At 39.4% G+C, this 23,285-nt stretch overlaps 2 protein-coding genes across 2 annotated transcripts in view; one reads left to right on the plus strand and one right to left on the minus strand.

Annotated features, from left to right (window-relative positions):
- The window catches only part of LOC101858634 (tRNA-specific adenosine deaminase 2), an 8,388-nt gene extending 4,801 nt beyond the window's left edge, over window positions 1-3,587 (minus strand). Inside the window, exon 1 of the mRNA XM_013083630.1 lies at window positions 3,558-3,587. Within this exon, the coding sequence (XP_012939084.1) occupies window positions 3,558-3,587 (30 nt within the window). The remainder of the gene's footprint in view (window positions 1-3,557) is intronic.
- Window positions 3,588-4,670: 1,083 nt separating this feature from the next.
- Window positions 4,671-18,315, plus strand: LOC101858864. Its single transcript, XM_005100392.3, has 7 exons — window positions 4,671-4,855; window positions 6,171-6,363; window positions 8,319-8,509; window positions 8,842-8,983; window positions 10,515-10,687; window positions 13,256-13,375; window positions 16,864-18,315. The coding sequence occupies exons 1-7, from the start codon at window positions 4,835-4,837 to the stop codon at window positions 17,770-17,772; spliced, it is 1,749 nt and encodes a 582-aa protein (XP_005100449.1). The 5' UTR covers window positions 4,671-4,834; the 3' UTR covers window positions 17,773-18,315.
- The last annotated feature ends 4,970 nt before the right edge of the window (window positions 18,316-23,285 follow it).

Here is a 23,285-nt window from a genome sequence, read left to right on the forward strand (position 1 = left end):
CTGCCTTGTCTTATTCTGTTTTTACTCTGTTACAGCCTAACTACTCTTGCCGTACCACTCTACACAGGCATCAGTCCGAATAAACGCTAATATTATATATATAAATTTATATCTTTGATGTTTAATCACACACATATATATATATATATATATATATATATATATATAATATACACACACACACACACACACACACACACACACACACACACACACACACACACACACACACACACACACACACACACACACACCAAGGACCTTAGAGCTAATGGAGCCTCCTCTCTCTCTTCGCGGCGCCACGAGCAGCACGCCGAGGTTGGGAGAAAATATGGCCGCCGACTATGATCTAAATCACGAACTGCGGCCGTTCTTTCCTTTTATAGAATCTTTCCGGGCAGGGCCACGTTGAGGGGGTGGGCCAAGGAGATTAAAAGTAACAGAGGATGCTCTGTGGGCGGCACCGCAAGCCTGATATGAGCCCTCTCTCGTAGCAGAACTGTGGTCTACCTGCGCTGCACAACTGTCCGGCTCACGCACTGAAATCATAAGAAAGAAGGTTTTATTCTGAAGTCCGTGTAGTCAGTAAAAATGCCTTCCACCTGTGTTGTGTGTAAGTGTAAGAACCGATATGATGGTGCAGTGGACAGAAGTTTTCACAGGTGTTGTTTTCCTTTTTAAAAAAAATCTGAATGAAAGTGTTTTTATGCCCCCAGCATCACAATTTAGATCATTAACATTTATAAGAGGCTGTAACGGCCAACCCAGGCTGAAAGGTATACACTGTAACAACACCCCAGAAGAAAGACCTCGAGATATTTCAAAGGTCATTCATGCTCATGCATGGGATCACATCTTCGCGCTCTAAATCGCGATGCGAGGTACAAGTTTTCTCCAGACGCAAGGATTTTACGACAATTAAGGGATCACGCCCAGGTGTGAACTCCTCATCGACGCCTTTGATTTTGCCGAGCATCGAACTCGCAATAAGAGCCTACAGCCTGAGCTTACAGCCAAGGCATGATTCGTTCGGTAGAGCCAACAATCCCGCCTCATACTCATACCCATGTCCATCAAATTATCAGGGAGGCATGTAGAATAATATTATGTCAACATGATTGTAGAAAGGACAGAGGAACACAACGACACAAGCTAACAAAGACTGTTCTATTCCTACATCAATAATAGTAAGTTTTGATCTCATTCGAAAAGTCCAAAGGTGTTGTTATCTCTCTTTTTTTTATATTTGAAATTATTGTGCGCTCCACTTAGTGAAAAACTGGAAACAAAATTATTGTCATCAATATAATAATAGGCCTATATTATTATTATATATAGACCAAGACACAATACTGTTAACAATCAGATAAAGCTGGCATCGACCCTCCTTTGTGTTCGCTGTACCCAAAACCGAACAATGTTACTATTATTACACTCGAATTACACTAGCCTACTCGACAGCAATCAAAAGCCAAATAGCCCCCCCCCCCCCCCCCCCCCCCGGGGGGGGGGGGGGGGCCTCCCCAACCAAGGGCAGTTCTGAAGTTGTTTTAAGGTCATTCCCAAAGGAGGATGTATCATTATTAAATGTTCTTATGCACGGTAGAATTGTAAATGGGCTGGTTTATCGATCGTCATGCTCATACTGTGCTGGAACACATATAGCCTGCTAAGGGGTGCTGCTGCTTTTTCGATCTTTCCTCATCCTTAGCCTACTATCGTCAATTTTCTGTTACTTCTTTTGTACCCCATGTTTGTCACTTTGTCACTCGATCTCTTGTGAACTACTATCTCCGGGGTGCCTATTGATAGTCGAAGCAGATTTTGTGATGTTAAGGCTAGAGGGGTGAGCAGAGTAGGCCTAAGCCTGATTAGTGATTCTCCGTTTGGACTTGGATATCTCTGCTGTTGGCATCCACCCAAGGACCTTTAAACAACTTACTACAAATTTTAATTGGATCCTCCTCTCTCTCTCTTCATGGCACCGCGCGCAGCACGCCAAGTGGAGCATACAAAATGGCGCCAACTATGGTCACCCAGCGCGAACTGCGGTTAAATTTTTTTTTTTTTTTACAAAGATAGCAGGCCTGGGCAGTGGGCTACGGTATAGAAGGGAAGGTAATAAATAATCAAATAATATATTTGCAAAAAAAGAGGAGTGAAGGTAATGGTGCAGGCCTGGGAGAGTAAGATGGAGAGAGAAAAAGTAAAAGAAAGAGAGAGAGAAAGATCGAGAGAGAGAGAGAGAGAGAGAGAGAGAGAGAGAGAGAGAGAGAGAGAGAGAGAGAGAGAGAGAGAGAGAGAGAGAGAGAGAAGGGAAATTGAGAGAGGGAGGGAAGTGAGAGAGAGAGAGAGAGAGAGTGTGTGTGTGTGTGTGTGTGTGTGTGTGTGTTTGTGTGTTGTGTGTGTGTGTGTGTGTGTGTGTGTGTGTGTGTGTGTGTGTGTGTGTGTGTGTGTGTGTGTCTTGCAAGTAACAGAAGATCATTAAACAGACAGGAGAGTAAATATCTTACTATAAGATCCTGTTAAAAGGATTCGTTATTAAAACATACCACAAAGATTTGAATTTGACACAATGATTGCATGATTAAAATTGAGTGCCAATTAGCTTGTGTTACGGTGAACGTAAAAGACTACGTTGTTTTAGGTCAAGAAAACATAGGTAAAATTAAAACCTTCATATAAGATAGCAAGGCCTTCATACAAGAACATTATTGAGCAAAAGAGAGTCAAAATCAGACTTAACTGATTGTTTACCATGATGCCTTTGCTTATGAATTATTGGGCACCGTAATTTTGTTTCCTTTTTTTTTTTTTTCTTTTTTTTACCCGAGGAGGCCAAGGCCTGAGGCAAACATTGCACCACTCGTCGAGACATTTAGAGCGGAGATGTGATCGTATCATGAGTGTGGATCTAGGCTTCCTCAGTCTGAGGAAGCCTAGGTGTGGATGATCCATTAAGTTTTTTTTTTGGTTAAGTAAAACATGACTTTAAATGCAGGAACTTCAGTCTTAGGATAGTTGCATCTTAGGGGTGACTTCTCTATAATAAAATGTGTTTTTTATTTTGGGGTTGTTTCTTTCTTTTTCGTTTTTCTTTAAACCACGGAATCTTAAGTGAACCGGGATCATAAACGATGGGATCTCAGGTGGAGACTACTGTGATAGATTAAACCGGGTACATTACTATTAAAGGAGACTCAAACTCTTCCCATCCCATCCCCCCTTCACCTTTCTTTAACAAAGAAATTATTCGCCAAAGCAGACTGGATTTTAAAAAAAATGGAGCCGCTAGGACACCTCTACATTTTAACATCAATAATAATAGTAAGTCTAATTAGATAAAAGTGTTTTAAAATATGAAATAAGCCTACTGACTTTTCTAACCCCGAGGACCTCAGAATAAAACCCTATTTCCTATCTAGATTTCCAGTGCGAGAGTCGGGTACCGCGTAGTGCAGTTTGACGTCCATGGTTCCGCAGCAAGGGGAGGGCTTCAGACTGCCAGGCGTGCGTTACCGCCCACAGAGCAATCTCAATTACATGTACTCAATTACCTCCTTGCGCATCCACTCCTTGGCATTCATGTGATCTTATGCAGTTACGAGCGCCGTACAACTCCCCCCAAAAAGCCAAAGTACAGACCCAAACGTACATTAATATCGTGCTCGGCCCCTGAATTGACTGGGGCTTGAGCGATTAATCCAACACTTACACACATAGTATGCAATATTAATTATTATGTCCCCTCACAGGAAGGACAAGATCTATAGGCCCTATTATTATGAATGCATGTTGTTGATGATAATAGAATAGGTCAACGCTTTAATTAATTTTTTAGGTTCATGCTCTAAGTATCCATTATTTCTATCATTTTTTGTTGTTATTTTTTTTTGTACTCGCACGTACCGTTAGGATGACGCCAAAGATAACGTCGCGGGACCTATATGTGTATAGGTCTGTTTTGCAGTGGACTATTACATTACTGTTGGTCATTCAACTTTTAGAAGCACGCAAATACACGAGAAGAGTAAACAGAGCTATTGTTTTTAGAATACGATATCCCGTTTAACAACGAAATGGTCGAAAGTGAACAAGCTTTAAAACTCTAGCTTACTAGATCTAATGGATATAAGTGTGGTTTTCTGAAATCTTCGTAAAGTTAGAAAAAGAAATCAGAAAAAGATAATAATTTCTTTCAAACATAGTCTAGATCTAATAGCCGAAATAGCTTAGATCTAATAATATTGCTTTTAGAATTAATTTTCCTTCTTAAGAGACTGAAGGCTACGTAAATATCACGACAGACGATCATTGTCTATAAAAATTATAAGCTGTCTGCCTACCACACAATTCTGACTAATCTATATTTTAAAATAATTTGCTATATCTTGTACCATTAATTTGGAATTGCAAAATGCACTGACGCCAGCGATATTTTAATAACGTCTCTCTAAAGAGGACAGAATTCTACACTTAAGTGTAGAAGTCTGTGCTATAGAGTTATCTCCCTTTAAAATCTAGATCTAGTGCCTAGTAGTGTAATCCTTGGTGTAAATCGAGATCTCTAGCCTAGGCCTTTGTATTATCTCTCTGACTTTCCTTCCGGTGCAAAGCGTATTTTTCCGGTTATAAGCGCTCTATGTGACGTCACCAAATTTTCGTACTCCATATTTGATGACGTTCACACAACCTCCGCAAGTGCCTGTTTGTTTTGGTTTTGAACGTTAGGAGTGACTTCCACATAGACTGCTCATTGAAAGACTTGTGTCGGTCTTAAACTTTTAGGATCGAACAGGCAACGTCAAGGAAGCAAGTTGGCTTGGATTTCGGGATGAGTTCTCTTGCCTTTGTGGTGGGTTCTACTTGCACTCGTGCTTGGCTTGATTGAATCTAGACTAGAAATCTAGTTTTGTAGCTGCAGACCAAAGCAGTCGGTAGAGGCGAGGAGAGTAGGCAGTTCCGAGTTCGAGTTGGTGGTTCCTGGTTAGATCTAAAAACTAGAGATCTTGAATCTAGAGCTGTAATAAAGTTGAGCTGTAACAAAGTTAAGTGTTGCTGTACATCAAAATTCTACTTTATGTAGGCTAGGCCTACAGTCAATGCCCATGGCCCATGCCCATACAGAAACTGACTGGACCGATAAACACACAGGTGATCTTGTAGTTGTAGTTGTAGTCCCTTCGTTGAAATCCACAATCCTTTTGTTTCCCTCCAGAGAAGAAGTCCGGAAGTCTTGATGACCAAATAGGCAACACAAAGAACAGGGATGCAACCTAACTGCAAAACATCTAATTTATGTAAAATTCAGGGGGGCATGCCGTCCATATAAAAGGCCCCCATAAATAAACCCCCCCCCCCTTAGCCCCCTATTCTTGACTCTTGGGACCCGAACCAGCGAATAATAATTGGAGGAGGGGGGGGGGGACTGCTGAAAAAGCGCCATTCTTTGCTTGAATTTTGATTTTCTTCCAGTGAACAAGCTATGGCTGATCAGGTTGGCACGACTCGCAAATATATATGCAGAAACAACTGTGGGGAAATCTTTCATTAAATACAACTCAACAAAACTGCCCCCACCCCTCCTACCAATAAAAACAACCAAAAAACTCACCAAGTTGGGAACTAAAGGTAGAAACAACTGTTGAAATATCTTTCATTAAAAACAACTCTATAAAACTTACCCAGTTATGAACATTGTTGCTGATCAGGTAGGCTCAACGACTCGCAACCCCTCCCCCCTTCCCCCCTGTCCTTCCACTCACGCCCACAAGGACAATGTGTGTATGATGTTTGCAAGTGTGTGATGAAATCCTTATGGTTTTGGGATGTGACCAAGTGACTATATATATATGACTAGATGACTGTGACGTCTTGACTGCACCGGTGTGACGAAATGACTTGTGTATTCCTGCAAGAAAACAAATTTGGAATGTATGATTACAGGCCTCCATTAATTACAGAACGTTGTATTTTGAGATCCAATTTTGACCCCAACGATTACTACCCTAATCCTCACACTCTTCCTAACCCTTACACTACCTCTAACCCTGAGCAAAGTCACCATTGATATTCCAGTACAGTACTTTTAGGGTCAAAACCAGAAATTTCTCATATTTGCTTGATTCGTTAATAAATCTGGATTTTGAAAAAAAACAAACTCATTTCAGACTCATCCTAGTGTACGAATCAAAGGCACAGAGAATTCGTACACTCCAACTCAGTGCCTTGATGAGCTGTGCCCAGTGAAAGCTCCACATCTCCATTGCCCCTTTTGTGTCAAAAGCGATGCCTATCAAGATCCTGTCATTTTGAAAGCTCATTACAGAGTGAAGCATGTCGACAAAGGAATTGACTTTGCAGGTATTGAATAGAAGGAGTAGATCTAGATTTGCATGGGGTTTTGAATGTTATCTTTTTTGTGCTCTGTATTTTCCTTTTTCTAAGAAAGTAAAACACTTTTTTCATTTGAAATTTTGTAATTGATATATTGACATTTTGAACAAGATGTGTTTCTTTTTACATTCTTATTAATTAATGTCTGTGAGTCAAAGAACGTACTACATGTATCCATATTATTATGTTCGCTGACTTTTGGAATTCATTTTCTCATGGCTGGCCACATCATTTCCAGGGATTGTCAGTATCAGAAGACTCTTTTTTTCCAATTTTGCTGCTTCACCATGCCTTCCTATTTACTTACATGCGTGTATGTTAATTAATGTCTGGTCAGTGTTTCCACAGAGAGGTGGCAGATCTTTGATTACCTCCCTGCCGGTCATTATTTTTATCATCATCAGTTGATGGACCTGTTGTTATGCTTACCCAACACCTAACTGTACCCGATCCCCACTTTTCTAATCACGTACTACCTTTGAGGCACTGGCACGATGTTTCTAAAAGACTGTTGCACGAGGCCGTTGTACTATTAGTGAGCAGGCTCTGGCTCCTTTGCCCTTTTTTTTGTGTGAATGGACACTTGTTCCAGCATCTTATGGAATCGTCTTTCTGTTGATCACTTTAATGGACTAGATCCTGACTCAAGGGGTTTAACTTCATGTAGCGATAATAGTAGTAGATTCAATGCTAAATGAACATAAAAGGTATTATTATCATACTGAAAACAGGAAAATTTGCCTTCTCGAGTCATGGATGAGAATGATCAGTCTTAAAACTAAAGCTTTTGGAAATCAGAGCTATCTTCTGGATTTTTGTTCGAGGCGGAGATCTGTCTCAGAGATATCTTCTACCTTTTAAGAGACTTTAGCTGCTCTCAAATTGGATAGAACACTCCTATTTTCAAGCTTTAGTGTGAGGCATCGTGGTGAAATCAGGCGCTTGTAAAAATAATGAAATCCAAGAAATTGGCATTTGTCGATCAATTTGGGCATTTTTTCAAATTTTCAATTTTTGGCTCAACACCTTGTTTGTCCATTCAAAAACACTTTTTGTGTGGATTTAAAGGAATAACGTTGATTAAAGGCACAAAAGATAAAAATTTGCAGTTGCCCAGGACTTTCAAGCTTTGGAAGTCTCCCAACTTTGGTGGCCATTTTCTCACTAATTTTACTTTTAAAACCAGGCAACCCTGCCTCCTTCAATCGCAAATATCTTGACTTCTATTCAAGATAAATGGATTCATTTTTCATTGAAAGCGAGGCAAATGCAAATGAATAGCCTTTTCTATGATACCAATAACTCAATATGCCCAAAAATTGACAAGCGCCTGATTCCACTGGGTCGTGACTCAAATCACTTACCAGAAAGCCATGTATTGGAAAGAGTGGCAATAGCCAAAATTGTTCTGCTCAGCATTGTTGACAAGAGAGCATTCTATCTATTTGTATGAAACTTCTGTATAATGCTTGTCTACCAATTTATTATATTTCTTTCTTTGTGCTGTGGGTACCCCAACCTTTACTCTTCCTTTTTTAAGACAGATTCTTGTATCGACTCCCATGTGGCGTTCCTTTTTGGCTGTTACTGGTGATGCCATGACATAAGATGATCATGCAACAATGAGCAGATACCATCAGGGCACATGCTAAGGATCAATTTAATACATCTAAGAAACATCAAATATTGAACATAACCTTTGAGACTTATTGATTAACGAGATGGTGTCATTGTTTAGGATGGTTTCAACGAATTGTAAGAGTCATATTTCAAATGTTGAGTTAATTTTCTCATCATTGTCGTATTACCTTTGAAATGTATATATTTAAAAAAAATTTTAAATTTGATTTGAAAACTTAAAATTTTAAAGCTTAACGAATGTCTGAAACTGTATGTTTTTTTCCCCTGTTTGTGATTTGCAGGATTGAAAATCCTCCGCTGTTGTGACCAGTGTGACATCATAGGAATCATCAAAGGAGAGAAGCGTTTCAAAGGAGCTCACTGGCACTGCTATCGATGTCGGAATGGCTTCAACAGAAGAGATGAAGCAATCAAACACTACAAAACACATTTTCGTAATCCACAGACAACATTTCAGATCCAGATAACCCAGGTGTGTGATTTGTCTCCATTTACCCTTTACCAAAAGGTCACACATTCATTGTACAGTACTAGTTGGTGAATAGATATGTAAATGGACTTGTTTGATCAAAGTTCCGATTACATTGTGAATATTGGCTTTTTTTGTTCAGTTCTGAATGGGTGGCAGGGTAACTAGAAATGCACATTGTTCTGTTTGTTTGTATGCCTTTGTTATTTTCTGTCATAGTTGAGATTAAGTGACAAAAACAGATTGAAAGCGCAATGTTTGTTGGAAACTCTTTACATTCCATTGTACCATATTTTTACTTTATGAATAAGTTCTTGTCTTCTTTGTCATGACAGGATCTGAATTCACCACCTATCATCCGCACACCATCAGAAGATCGAACAGGTACAACTCAAGATTCATTCGCTTCCATAGAAAACCCTGTGCAAGAAATAATCCATCCAGCTTTGACTGAGACTCTGAGCCTGTCTGAAACAAGTGAGTCTATTTACATACTTTTCATTAAACATTCAATATGATAATATCAGGGAATGGTAGAATTTACATTCCCTCCAGATAGAATGGTTTTGAGGTTGTTGTAAGGTAAAGAAGTTTAGAAATCTCAGCAATGCCTTAAACTTTACAGCTTTTACTGTTGTGACATTTTTTCCTTGTTAGCTTACTTTCCAGTTAAAAATATCTCTAGTGACCTCTCATCTTTGCCCGGATTATATCCGGAACATTCCAAGACTTTGTGTGGCATGTTTTAATATTTGCAACATGATGTAGATTGACAGAGAGGGAGGAACAGGTGCTGGAATAAAGTCCTGCGTTGGAAAAGCACAGGCTGCTTTCATATCTTTGGATAGGATTTGGAAGACCAGAGAGATCTCACTTCGAACAAAGCTGAGGATTTTCAATTCAAACGTGAAGTCGGTCCTATTGTATGGATGTGAGGCATGGAACGCATCACAGACTTGTATAAAGAGGATCCAGGTTTTCTTGAACAGGTGTCTAAGAAAGTTACTGAGGATCAGATGGACAGACAGGGTCACCAATGTGGAAGTGTTAAGGAAAACAAGACAGATCCCAGTCAGAGATGAGGTAGGAAGAAGGCGGTGGCGGTGGATTGGACATACTCTCAGGAAGTCAGGCAGCTGCATAACAAAGAAAGTTTTGGATTGGAACCCACAGGGCAAGAGATCAAGAGGAAGACCTCGTGAAATTTGGAGAAGAATCACAGAAATCGATGTACAGAAAAGTGGGAAGACATGGAATAACATCAAGAGGCTAGCCCAGGATAGAGAAAAATGGGGGATGTTTGTCCGTGGCCTATACCCTGATGCAGGGTGAGAAAGGCAATGATGATGATGATGTACATGATATAAAAGACACTTTCTTTTTTTACAGTCAAACTAAATTCTCTTACCTAGTGATATACTGTGCTATGTGAATGAGCAGATTTTTCACTAAAGCTTTGCAAAGGTTCATGAATTAGTTGTGGTGATTCGCTAAATTTGTAGCGCATAAATTTGTAAAATGGATGTTTTCTTTTGCTGACGTTGTCCTGTGTCCTCCAGAACACAAACCATCCTTTGTGACACCATAAAATAATCAAGAATGACATCACATAAAACTACTATGGTTGGTTCAAGAGTGGACATGTGATAGATTAATTATGTATTTTGTTTTTATGACGACTGAAGTCAATATATTGGCCCTTAGATGGCAACTTTAATTACTTTCAGATCCACCCTCGTTCTTTGTTTATTAATTTGTTGCATAGATACAGTATAACACTGATATGTCGAACACAGACAATTCGTAATCATGCATCCGTCGAACTGTGCCCGTTTTATTTCTTCTTTGTAAGATTTGTGCCTCGAACTACGGATCCCTCGAACTGCTAAGGCCAGTCCCGACGAATTCGAGTTAACCATGTTATACTGTACTTTGCCTTTGAATGAAGTAAGACTTACTGTCTACGGAACTCCTGTACAAAAATAATGCTCCTGGGTTTTCTTTTCAGATGTTATGACAACAGACACTGGTACAAATGGCAAACTTCAGAAAGTGAAAGTGAAACATGAACCCTTAGACAAAGACCTGAGTTCAGGGGATCATGAGGATCAACAGACCATCATGATAATCCAGGGAGATCAGTTGGAGTCAGCTTTAGCCAGCCATATAATCAATTCCGGGGTAAGGTTTTAGAGACGTCAGAATTTGTTGTTCATTGGCCTTTTGCTTTCTCTGTCGTCAATAGTTAGAAACATTTCAAGTTTTATGTGTTATGGGCTAGGATTCTTTGGTTTGATTTTCATGGCTTTCGGGACAAAGAACATCTTGTTTTCTGACAGAATACTTAACTTTATAGGTATTTGTTATTATTGTCTCATGAATATGCAGATGGGTCATAATGGTTCTGTCCCCAAAACCTCGAATGTTCAAAATAACTTCCTTTGAGTCTGATCCCACTGGAAGGTTTTCCACTACAATGTGTCTAAGCTGTAATTGGGGGAAAGACAAAGAAGGGGGAGGGGACGGGCATATCATTATATTTACTTTCAAGTTTCAACAGTATCAAATAGACATGAGTGAATGTTTTCATTTTGATGTCATTTATCAGTCATCAATGGTATATATTTAGGTTGAACATTTCTCAGATGATAGCTGTCAGAACTTTGTGTTTTCTTGGTGGTGGTGGGGTTACAGGAGGAGGGAAGGATGTGGACAATATGATATTGCTTCACAGCAGTGTCTTCTCCTTCTCGATCGCATCACACTTGAAGTCTGGTATCTGTCTTAAATTGGGCCTTCCTGCTCAGTTCATCTGTCGGCCCGTATAGCTTCTCTTGCAGTGTCAGTGGGGTTGGCCTCATTTCCTGTCTCAGGGCCCTGTGTGTCTTGCAGTGCTGAAGATTGTGTTCAACAGTTTGGTCAGCCTCTCCACACTGGCATTTTGGTGATTGTACTAGTTTAAAACATCTTTACATATGTTGTCTCAGTCTTGTGTGTTGGGTTCTTAGTAGGAAGATAATCACTTGTTCTTGACAGGGCAGCTCATGGTAGCTATTTGGTGTCTGTGGTGCTTTAAATAGGGTGTTTATGATAGTTTTTATTTCTGTTGTCTGTTTGCTCTTTCTGTGCTCCTAGTTTGGCCATCCTGTCTGCCTGCTCATTTCCTAAGACACCACAGTGTGATGGAATCCACTGCAGCATGATCCTCAGACATGGGATGTCCTCAATTACTTCTCATAGCCTTGGTAGTTTGCCAGCACTGATTGCCTGCAGTACTGCAGTCAGTTAGGAATACTACTTGGCTTTGGGGGTCTACCACATTCTTGATGATGTTTGCTGCATGCATTACTATTAGAGCTTCCGTCTCTGCCCTGTAGTTTGTACAATGACGCCCTGTTGGGACTGCCTCTGCTTGTTGTCGTCCATTTGGGAACTGTACATACACTCCGGCTCCTCCTCTTTTCACACCATCAGTGGCAGATCCGTCTGTATAGATCCTTATCCATGCTTCTCGGGGGTATCTTTCTTCAAACAGGGACAGTGTGAAGGATTTCTTGGTTAGGTCGCTGTGGTCATCTTTTGTGGTGAACATAGGAATGGACGTGTGTATGATTATGTTTGTGTTTTTCTTTTCCCATGATGGTGCCTCTGGGGTGGGGTTCAGCATGTTCACTGTGGCTGGTAAATGGTCCTGTAGGGGTCTTTGGATTTATCTGTTTTCTTTGATGAAGTTGGATCTTTTAAGTCTTGAGGTGTTTGATCTGGCTGTTTTTGTGTGCATTATATGATCCTCCATAGCTGTGGCCTTGGTGTACTGTATGAGGGCCTTGCACTCCCATCTCCTCGGCAGGGCCACTATAGATGTTTCTTGTTTGAGATTCCTTCGGCATTCCAGAGCATGATATTAAGATTTTTCCTTATATAAATCTGTTTTGTGTTTGTGTTACCTGTCACTTTTCTTCCTTGTCTCCTGGCACTCCAAGACGATGGAAGGCCCTCCAGTTGCTGGGGTGGACCCCTTAGAGGCTTGTGGCCCGGCACTGCACCTGCCTGAGGGGTCCTCACAGGGCGAGTACCATATCTAAAGTTACCTACTTCAAGTGTCATATATAGCAGTATTATGTGACATTGTGGTTCTCTAGAGTGCGCCTTGCGGCCCTATACCTCTGATTTCAGCACTATAGCTCCAGCTTCAGGTCCAGGGACCTACCCTGGGAGCACAGGGAGGAATTGTTACTGGATCCTACCCGTAACCAGGACTTAATGCGGTCCTTTTCCGCATGATGCTCCCGTCAGAGGACTCCTAGGGCATTTGATGACGTGGTAGTGCCACCTACCACCTCACCCCGTCCTGGTAAGAGCATCGCCAGTAGGTCCGGGGCTGCTTATTCAACACATTCACATCTAACCTCCTTTGCAGTGGCCATTCCCTATCCGCCACCTGGGATCTGCCGGATAGGGGATGGTCGCCCCAGTCCGGCACAGCGGTGTGTATGTTAGAACTCTCCCCCCTTCTTGCTCTAGACATAGATATAAATAAATGGTAGGAAATTGAACAAATATAGAGCAATTGTCAGCAAATATTGCGAACAGGAAAGGGTTTTTTTGGTTGTTGTTAGTTTTATGTTTTGTTCTTTTTTAATACAAACGTGGCATAATCATAAACAATACTTGTGCATGTTAAAAGTATTTTGTGTTACATATTTTGTACCAATTGCATTTACGAAAATACTCCCTTGTTTTTTTCAGGAACTGAGCGTACTCAATAAAGCTAATCTTGATCCAAGCATTTCATGGGAAATACGCTTTCGGATGGAGGAGGAAGAAAAGAATATGTACAAAGCAAAAGCTCAAGAATATAAAGTACAGGTAAGAGTCTGAATCTTTTTTCGATTGCTGTTTTCTTTTAGAATACAGTGGGACTGCCTGTTGGGGTTGGGTTTTTTTCAGTTTAACTGAGTTCTTGGATCGACAGTGTAGAGTTTGGGAATGTCTTGCTTGTAGCAAATTTCACTTTTTGAAAGTTTTGTCTCATCTGCCTCAGTATTCGCAATTGAAACTGCAGGCATTGTGCTTTCATGTCAACATTGTCAGCTTACTTAATATGCAGAACAATCACACATAACAGAAGAAAGAAAGAGTAGATAGGGAAGTGAGAAAGAAATCCCAATGCCAGTGACGTCATGAAACATATCACATGCCATGCCGTCATGTCCTCATGTGTAGAGCTTGTCTACGAGCTTCGCAAAGATAATAGACCATGACCAACTGTAGGTCTTCTAACAGACATACATTCACTATCCTTACATCCCTAGGCGAATGCACAGTGTGTAGGTCTATTGATGTGTGATTTACATATGTAGATGACACACTGGAAATGTCTCTCTCCTTGGTCCACATAGATACATGTGCGTTCTTGTGTCTCTTTCTTGTGTGTCTCTATTTTGAAGCACCTTCAAAATTCATTTCAGTGTAAAAAATGGGAGCATTTTGGCTGATTGATAGATTTCTTGCAAAGACAAAGAAGCGAGAAATTGGGGATTTTTTTTTTTTTTACAGTTTACTGCTGTTTTTGGAGATCAGCTGTATTCATTCTAAGGGAACTCCTGTGTATCTTTTTAAAATCTTAAATTGATAATGGAAGTAAACATTATTTTTGTGTTTAAAATTATAGTGTATCTAGCAAATCAAAGATGCTGAAGTATTACAATGGGCCCTACTTATAACAGTCTTGGTTACAACAGGATTCTGGCTATAGCAGGCTTACAATATATCCCCGAGTCCATTCTCTTAAAATCTATAATTTAAAAAGTTCTTTTATAGCAGCATTAGGACAGATATGCTTGGTTTAACCCTCCAGGGGTCATGACGGCTTCAGGGTCATTTCTGTGGTGCTGCGGCCAATGACGGCCGATCTACAATATGCCGTTCTACAATATGCCATAGAAATATTACACATAAAAATGTGAATGCGAACGTTGACGAGTTCTACTCTTGAATAGCCGTTTATAAGTGTTTACTTTTACTGCTCGCACTGGTTTCAAGACCAAGAGTATCTTTTACTTTGATTTTAGCTTCTGAAACTTGGTGAAGTTCGAGATCTCAAAGCTGTCAAATCCGTTCTTCTATTTAGATCTAGAGATCCTAATTGACTTCAAGATGTTTGAACGCCAGTAGCAGGTCTCTCTGGTTTGTGGACTTCAAGGAGTTCTTGAACTAGATCTAACTAATATTTGAATTATTTTCTTGTCATCGAAATGATGATTTTGATGATTTTCAAGGAATACTACAAAGACCATTCTCCATCATGAGTGAAACCTTAAAGGTATCGTCAGATGTTTTAAGTGAAATCAATAATAAAAAAGTCTGTGTTTTTGGTTCTACTTGATTTGTCAACGACGTTCGATACCATCGACCTCAAAATTTTACTAGACAGATTGGAAAATTCATTTTTACTATCAGGTACTGTTCTAATGTGGTTTATAAATCATATCTAGAAAATAGATTTACGTCAGTGAAAATTGGCAGTGATGTGTCAGATATGTTACCTCTAAAGTATGGAGTTCCTCAGGGTTCAGTCTTTGGTCCTGTCATCTTTACAATGTACAGGCTAAGTCTGTCATCAATAATTTCTTTATATGCCCTCAATTATCATCTTTATGCTGACGATAAACAGCTGTATGTATTCATTACTATTGACAATGTACCCAATCTCATAGATAGAATCGCCAGGTGTATCAATGATATTAGAAAATGGATGCTCAAGAACAAATAAAAATTAAACGAGGATAAGACTGAAATATTATTTATATGTAGCAGCGCATGCAATGAAATCGACTATATCAGTAAAACCTCAATGGCCATGAAATATCAGCCCAAACTAAAATAAAAAATTTAGGTATAGTGTTAGATCAGGATATGTCAATGAAATCGCGTATAGTATCCAATCTTTGTAAAAATCTATATCTCTAACTGAAGAAAATAGGCAGCATTAGAAAATATCTATCTGTTGATGTCACCAAAACTTCAATAACATCACTTATATTGTCAATGCTTGATTACTACAATTCCATACTTGCTGGTGTACCTGATTATCAGTTACAACTACTACAAAGAGTACAAAATATTACTGCCAGAATAATGACTAAGAAACTAAAGCATGACCATGAGACTCCTATTTTAAAAGAACTACACTGGCTCCCGGTGAAACACCTTAAACAGTTTTTAACACCCTATGTACCACCTAGAACGCTCAGATCATCAAGTGACAAAACAACCCTTGTTAAACCTAAAATAAATTACAAGTCATATGGCCAATGCTCTTTTTCGTATTTTGCCCCACTTGTTTGGAATAGGCTTCCAAAAACTATCATGTATGTTTGTATGTGTGTGTGGGTGCATGCGTGTGTGAGTATGTGTGTGCACGCGTATGTAATACTATGTGCCTATAAAGTTGATTTGTAATTTCATAATATGTTTCATGTTAAGCGCATAGAGCATTGCATAAGTGGATATGCGCTGTATAAATGTAATCCATTATTTATTAGAGCACATCACAGATCAGGGTTTAACTCCCAAGAGGAGGAGCATGTAAGGTCAGTTTGAATGTAACAATACAGTAGCATTATAAGAGACAAAATTTCACTCGGTGTGACTTATTTGTTTTCATATCATTTTTATAAGAGAAGCAAAGTCTGTACTCCATTTCATTATCATGAATCTATTTTTAGAAAATGACATATCATGTTATGAATGAAGGAGTATAAAAATTCTATTTTACTTTAAAAACCTTTATAACTATACATTTTTGGAAAGCTGATAACGTGTAGAATATTCTAAAAGGGGTCTTGTATTCACAGGAAATAAACTGAAGGATATAAAAGGAACACATTTGTAAACAAAATGCAATCTGACATTCTTTGTCAATAGTAGGTCACGGTCAAGGTCATTGAAACATTTTTTTCTTTACCCTCAGCAATATAAAAATATTCTTTAACTCATAAGCTTTCTGAAAATGTATAGTTATCAGTACCTCATTTGCTGTCTTCTGTTGCTATTCTTTATTTTCTTACCCTTACTCTAAAACCTTAAATAAGCCTTGACACCACAGCACATTGTATTGGGCAGTTAGAGGGTTAAACAGTAGTCCAACCATCAACAAAATCTTAAAACAAAAGAATATGACAGCAGAAAAAAGCAAATGAAGCAAAACAATATCCAACACGGCGAATTGCAACTATGTGATCCACAGTTCGCCTTAGAGTTTGGTTGTGTACACATTTTACGCTATATTATTATGTGTCATACCATGTGTTCAGGGTCTAATTTGTTTCCCTTTCCTTTCTTTCATCCTCAAGGTGGAGTTGCTGCAGCAGCAAGTGTCGGAACTCCAGTCTCAGGTGGCCCAGCAGAGTGAACTTAAGTTGCAAGACTTTATCGACAGCCTCAGTGCAGGAGATATTCACAAGCAAGCTCTAGGAGTTCAACTTGCGAAATTCATGGAACAGATGCAAAGCTCACAGAATTCGGAAAACTCGTCGGAAAGCCTCCCTGCGGCTGAACATCTTCACTCTAATACCTCTTTGGTAGAGTTAACCAATTCTGCCGCGTCCCTCCAGCACTTAGAGTCTAATGCAACCATGACCCAGCTGAGTGGCATTCCTGAAGGGTACCAGGTAATCACAACAACTCCTGAAGGTCATGTGATTGTGGGCAAAGCTCCATCACCATCACTGACGCCTGAAGACAGTATTTCCGTCATCGCAGATGACTCGAACATTGGGGATAATTCCATATCAAACATCACTCCGTCTTCTGTTCCTGAAACGCCTTCAGTGGTGAACCCTCAAAAGCAGCCTGAACAAGAGGTGCTCATCGAAGGAGATGTTTTGTCTGAATCGATGAACGCCCCGCCATCTCAACCTCTTATGGGAGAGGGTGAAGTGCATTCTACGGATCTGACTGTTTTATCAGAAATTGCCACATCTGAAGACAGCCTCCTGCATGCGGTAGCCAGTGATGAAGAGCGAGTTTCTCTAAACACAAATGTGACGGTGGTAGCTCCTGTGGACAGTGGTCAGAGTGGCCAGGAGGCGTACATGATGGACATTGTGGACGGGAACAGGATACTCATTAAAGGGACTGTGGACGGGGAGCCCGTGCAGACCGTGATGGGGCATGAGGTGACGCAGGTCACAAGCAATCAAAAAGCCGTGTCGGAGGAAACTGCTGAACCAGAAGCCAAGCGGATACGGGTTGCTCTTTAGTTATAGAAAGATCTGTTTCTATGTTTTTCCCTAGTTGTTTTATAAGTGAATTAGAAGGAAGGGTCGCCTCGATGAATGGGCAGAGGGATGCAGGTCAGCCACCTCACTGACACCATACACAACCCCTTCCCGGGAGTGCCGAAACTCTTTTCGGTTGCTCCTTTTCTCAGTATTTACTTCACACTGTCTGTCATGCCTTCTCTTCCATGTGAATCTGTCGACATGGTCTTTGAAGGTAGAATGTACTAATAGGGTATTGGCCTTTTATTAAAGCAAAGTAAGAGGATCTTTTGCCTTGTACTGAAAAGAAGGAAACAAGATCAAGGAAGTTAGCAGGGTAGCTTTCTGAAAGATGGTGTGTTTACCGAAGGTAGAGGATCATTGTGAAATAGGCTGGGATTAAACCAGGGAATTAATCAAAATAGAAGTTTATTTGTTCCTTACCTGTAGTATTTTAATTTGTAAGATCTTACAAAATAAAAAAAAATGTCCCATTGCAGAACCATTGTATTTTACATATATTATATATGTAGATGGATAAAAGGAATGAAAGAAATTATTTTCTAAACTGCAGATAGCTTTTCATAATGATGAACCATATATTTCTCATTGGATCAACACGATTAATTGATAGTAACTGCTACTGTGTTCAATAGCAGACTCTGTGGTTTGATTCGAAATGTTGACACAGTGTAACATAAGTCTTTCGGTTATAAGCTCATTTGGATAATTGTAGTTCTGTTCGGTTAATGAGAATGATAGTTATATTCCAGTGGAATATAATGTCGCTTGATAAATTTTTGACATTTTGTTGTAGTCCTTAGTTCTCCAATAGCAAGTTCTATCACTCTCATTAACCTAACAGAATTACAATTATCCAAATGAGCTTGTTAGCGAAAGACTTATGTTACACTGTGTCAACATTTCGACTTTCACAACGTGGTGGAATCAGGCACTCGTCAATATTTGGGCATATGCGGTTATTGGTATCATCCTAAAGCCTGTTCATTTGCCTTCTTTTCTGTGAAAAAAATGTTAATCTATGTTCAACAGAAGTCGAAATATTTGCGATTGAAGGAGGGCAGGGTCCCCTTGTTTCAGAGGTAAAATTAGTGAGAAAATGGCCACCAAGGTTTGGTAACTTCCATAGCCTGAGAGTCCTTGAAAACTGAATATTTACACCTTTTGTGCCTTTAATGAATGTTTTTCAGTAAAATCCACTCAAAAATGTGTTTTTAAGTGGATATAAAAGGTATTGAGGCAAAAAAAGATCATTAGAAAAAATATTGCCAATTTCTTCGATTTCACTATTTTGACGTGCACCTGATTTCACCATGATGCCTCACATTTGAAACGTTTGCAGTTTACTTGAAAAATTGTTAAGGGCTTTCTTTATTTACTTGTGACATGGTTTGGTTTTCATTGTGCTTATAAGCTCTGTGTTTTTAGTATGTGACGTCAAATTTCATAAAGTCAAACTTTTTAAACATTTGCCGACTAACTAATCTTTAAAGGCCTTTGCCAACAAACTGACTGCAGTTACCTAGTGTTTTTATGAAAAGTGTCAATTAAGTTTGTTTGTTTTTTGTTTTTTTTTAAAAACTGATCTTGTCGCATGTGCATGGATTTGACTGGTCTTGATTTTAGCTGTCATTGTTAACACCAGGTTTGAGGTGGGTTCCTTTTTTGCCTGTTTTTAATTCATAGATAGTCGATATTTTTCTAGTGAGCTTTATGGACTGACCCCAGTATGTGGATAACTTTTACAAAAAGTATGCAAACATTTGCAATGTATGATTTTGTCTGTCTGGCTTGTTGGCGTTGCTTATGAGACTAAGCATTTCATTGTTTTAACACATCCCCCAATTCCTGCCCCTCCCCAGTCTCAAGCTCATTCATTGTTTACTACACGTAAGTTGTAAATGATTTAATCATTAGCAGATTGTCAGTTGAATGAGTCTGTTGAATATGGTTCCTGAGTGATAGACGTTTGATCATCTTTCATGTACTTTTGTTCCTGGTATTTATAACAATTGGTCAGTTGAACGCACAGTTCTGTTTGGTTTGTTATTTTAAATTGTGAAATAAACTTTATTTCAAGGCAAGAGACGTAAGTTTTTGCTTTGTTCTGGTTATGTGTTGATATTTTAAGCATAGGAAATACAGTAGAACCTATTCAATATGACCACCCATTGTCACCCCTCTCAAGGCTATTTTTTTATATGTAACTGGTTCATGTAGGGATATATGTGGCTTTTGCAGTGATGTCTTTCAGTTCAGTCATTCAACTTTTGACTAGTTTGGTTGGCCCATATTTCCAGACTAGGGGTAGCCATGTGCTTCTCAAGCTTAATAAAGTGTTTGATCTGAAGCTGACTTTTTACAGGCAAGATTCTCTAGGGATAACTTTTTAAAATTATTTTTTAATGCCCCCTCTTTTTTTTGTACACATAGGGTTGAGGTCCTATTCTTCATTTGTATGGGCGTTCTGTGTGGCTTGCCTTTGCTACTTCACTTCTGTTTTTATGTTTCAAAATAAAAGTGAAGAGCAGTCAAACACAGAACAAGGCTTTCAACCCATTTGTTCCAGTCCTATCGGAGATAGACATTGAATTTGGAGGTTCAGCGCCTTAAATGACTTAACTTAACAGTCACAGTGTTGAAAGGGGTGTAAGAACCTTAAACTAAGAACAACGTGCACAGATAGCCTGAACAACTCTATACTCTATGACAAACAATACCGTCCAAAAAACTGGGCTGATCATGAGGACTGACAAGAGATAGAAATGGGGTACATGTACCATGATCGTCAGTGTCTGCTCCAGACCTGACACCTGAAGAAAAAGAAGAAATCGTCCTCATATGGTAATTACAATTTTCCTCGAGAAATGTTGCAAAAAATTACTTGAGTGTTTGGTTTTTTGTTGTTGTTTGTTTTACAACGCTTGCAACAGTATAAGGTCCTATGAACACATTATGCATTTTCAGTTTGGTAGGAATCGATTTGGAAGTTTGCCTCGCTGGCAGCTGAAGCCTACTCTTATCAATTTTAGGACCGCATGGGCAACTTGCTTATATCTGTCTCCCCCGGTCAATATCAGTTGTAAGACGCAGTGTGCTATTATGAGCTACGAGGCTCGAAAGACAAAAAAGTTACTTTCCATGAAATTTTTGTTTTTTTGATCTTGTGAAAGTTTGATAAATTCTGCGTCATTTAAGATCAAAATAAACAGCTATAATTGACTACATGTATAAATGTTTTATTTTGATTTATTTTGGAGGTGTTTGGGGTTTGTTGTGAGCTTGGGTGGCGAGATAAAGGAATTTGGACCTTGCTAGTGTGTAGGTGTGAGATTATTTACAGAAGCATTAGGCTATCTCTTGGCCACCTTTGCTTCGACCAAAGATGGTAGTAGGGAATCTTTGCTTCAACGGTCTTCATTGGCAACTTTTTTATTTAGATTTTGACCCCTTTTCGAGCATGAATAATCTGAATGTAAGCAACTTGTTGTCACTATGCACAATTGAACGCTCTGATTAGTTACATGGGATAAGAACATTAACTGCTAGCCGTTATCGTCTGTTCATCTTTCAGCAGTTTTACACTTGGATTGACGTAAAAAGTTAGTTTTTTATTTTGTTTTAGTGCTTTTAAAAGAATTAACCCTCCTCTAGATCTCTCAAAGCGGACTCCTTACCAAGAGGCCACCGAGGCGGTCTATGTGTATGTGCGTTTGTGTGTGTGTTGGTGTGTTTGTATGTCTGTGTGTGTGTGTGTGTGCTCTCGTGTGTTTATGGTGCTATTGCAAAGGTATAATTAGGCATCGTAAACACGGTACGTAAGCCTACTCGCGGCCTTCCGAGCACGTGATGTCGGTGAAATGGTGGTAATTCTGATCGCTCTTTCTTTGCTCTTTTGCTATAAAACACCAAATTATGATGTACACCTTTGAAAAGTTCAGATTTTGTTCGTTACAATAATGTAAGTTGTTTGTATATCCGATTATTTGGAGCTAGAGAATTGCCGTGGGAACGGAAGCCCCTTGAGGTTGGAATGCGAGGTCGGCCAGTTCAAAATTGACACCCATGCATTCTAATGCGTTGCAGAAAGATTGATGATTAAATACCGTCTTTTCGTTGTCGGAGAACTATACAGCTTTGAGCGTGGTTTCTCGTGGTATATTTTTGGAATTTGGCGTTTGGATAGAAAGCCTTTGGCCTTTGAAAAGCATCTAAGTTTTCAAAGACCCTTTTTAACACGAGATGTGTAAAATACTGGCTAAAAAGGGTACCAATAGAACGAACAGTTACTTTTCAGGAGGGGGCGGAAAAAACGAAATCTTTGGCCGAACCGAGGCCCGAACCTGGACTTTCTGCTTTGGAGACAAGCGCACTAACCACTCCACCACCACGCCACTGCATGCTACTGGCTTAAAAAATACTGCAATAGTGCTTTGCGGTCATGTTGCCACCGTGAACGACAACAAAGTGGGAATCCCCCAATGACGTCAAACAAGATGGCTGTTACTATAAATATCGGCCAATGGCTTACATCTGTCGTTCTCAAGTTATCCGCATGTGGAAACATGTTGCTCAACTTCGGAAGCCATTTTTTCCTTTTCGTGTTTCCTCACCTAGAACAATTAAAAGTTCCGTATTTTCTTCAAATATTGTCATAATTACGTCATTTTAAAAAAATGTTAGGGAAAGGTGATAGTTTTTGAAAATAATGTTAACTTAGTTTTAAAATTTCCTTCATATGACTGATTTTGACTGGCAGGGACGCTTATTTATAGGAACTCCGAGATTTTTTGCCCATATCCGAGAAGGCGAGATATTAGATCTTACCTACCTTAAGATCATTAGTGTGGCTGAAAGACAGCAGTAAGAAGGAGCCAAAGAGTAGCAATAGAAAGGCTGCTGAAAGAGCCAGGAGCCCATAGGAGAGGGCAGAAAGTAGAGACAAAAGAACATGGTTAGGTTAGAGAGCAGGAAAGGAGGTGAAAGAAGGAAATTTTAGAGGAAAACATGTTTCCGAACCCGGGACCTAATGAATGAGAGGTGAACACGGTACTTCTTGACCAGGAGAATCCACTGGGCATTTGAGGAATCACACTTCCGAGTTGGTGAAACGAGCGCATTATTTACAGGCTTACATTATGTAGATCTACCTGTAACTGTAATGAAATGAAGGAACATGAGAGGAGTCCTTGAGGAAAATTTGATAATCTAAACGAGCCATTGTGAACAACACTGGACTTTCTTCGCCTATTGTCAGCGGAGTTAGCTAAAGAAGGAAATACCAGGGCTGTTTCTCCTATGTAAAATAAGTAATTTGATAAAATAAACGTGACTGGTGTCTGTCGTTTGCTTTATAATTTTGTTAGTTGTAAGGCTTTTCGCTGTCACTCTACACATGCGAAGAAGGCCGAAATTAATTGATTGGGATAGTGCACAATGTGCAATTAAACTTTTTATTATTATTATTATATTATTATTATTATTATTATTAT

This window comes from Aplysia californica, unplaced genomic scaffold, assembly GCF_000002075.1.
Source record: "Aplysia californica isolate F4 #8 unplaced genomic scaffold, AplCal3.0 scaffold00246, whole genome shotgun sequence".
In the NCBI taxonomy this organism is placed as follows: Eukaryota; Metazoa; Mollusca; class Gastropoda; order Aplysiida; family Aplysiidae; genus Aplysia; species Aplysia californica.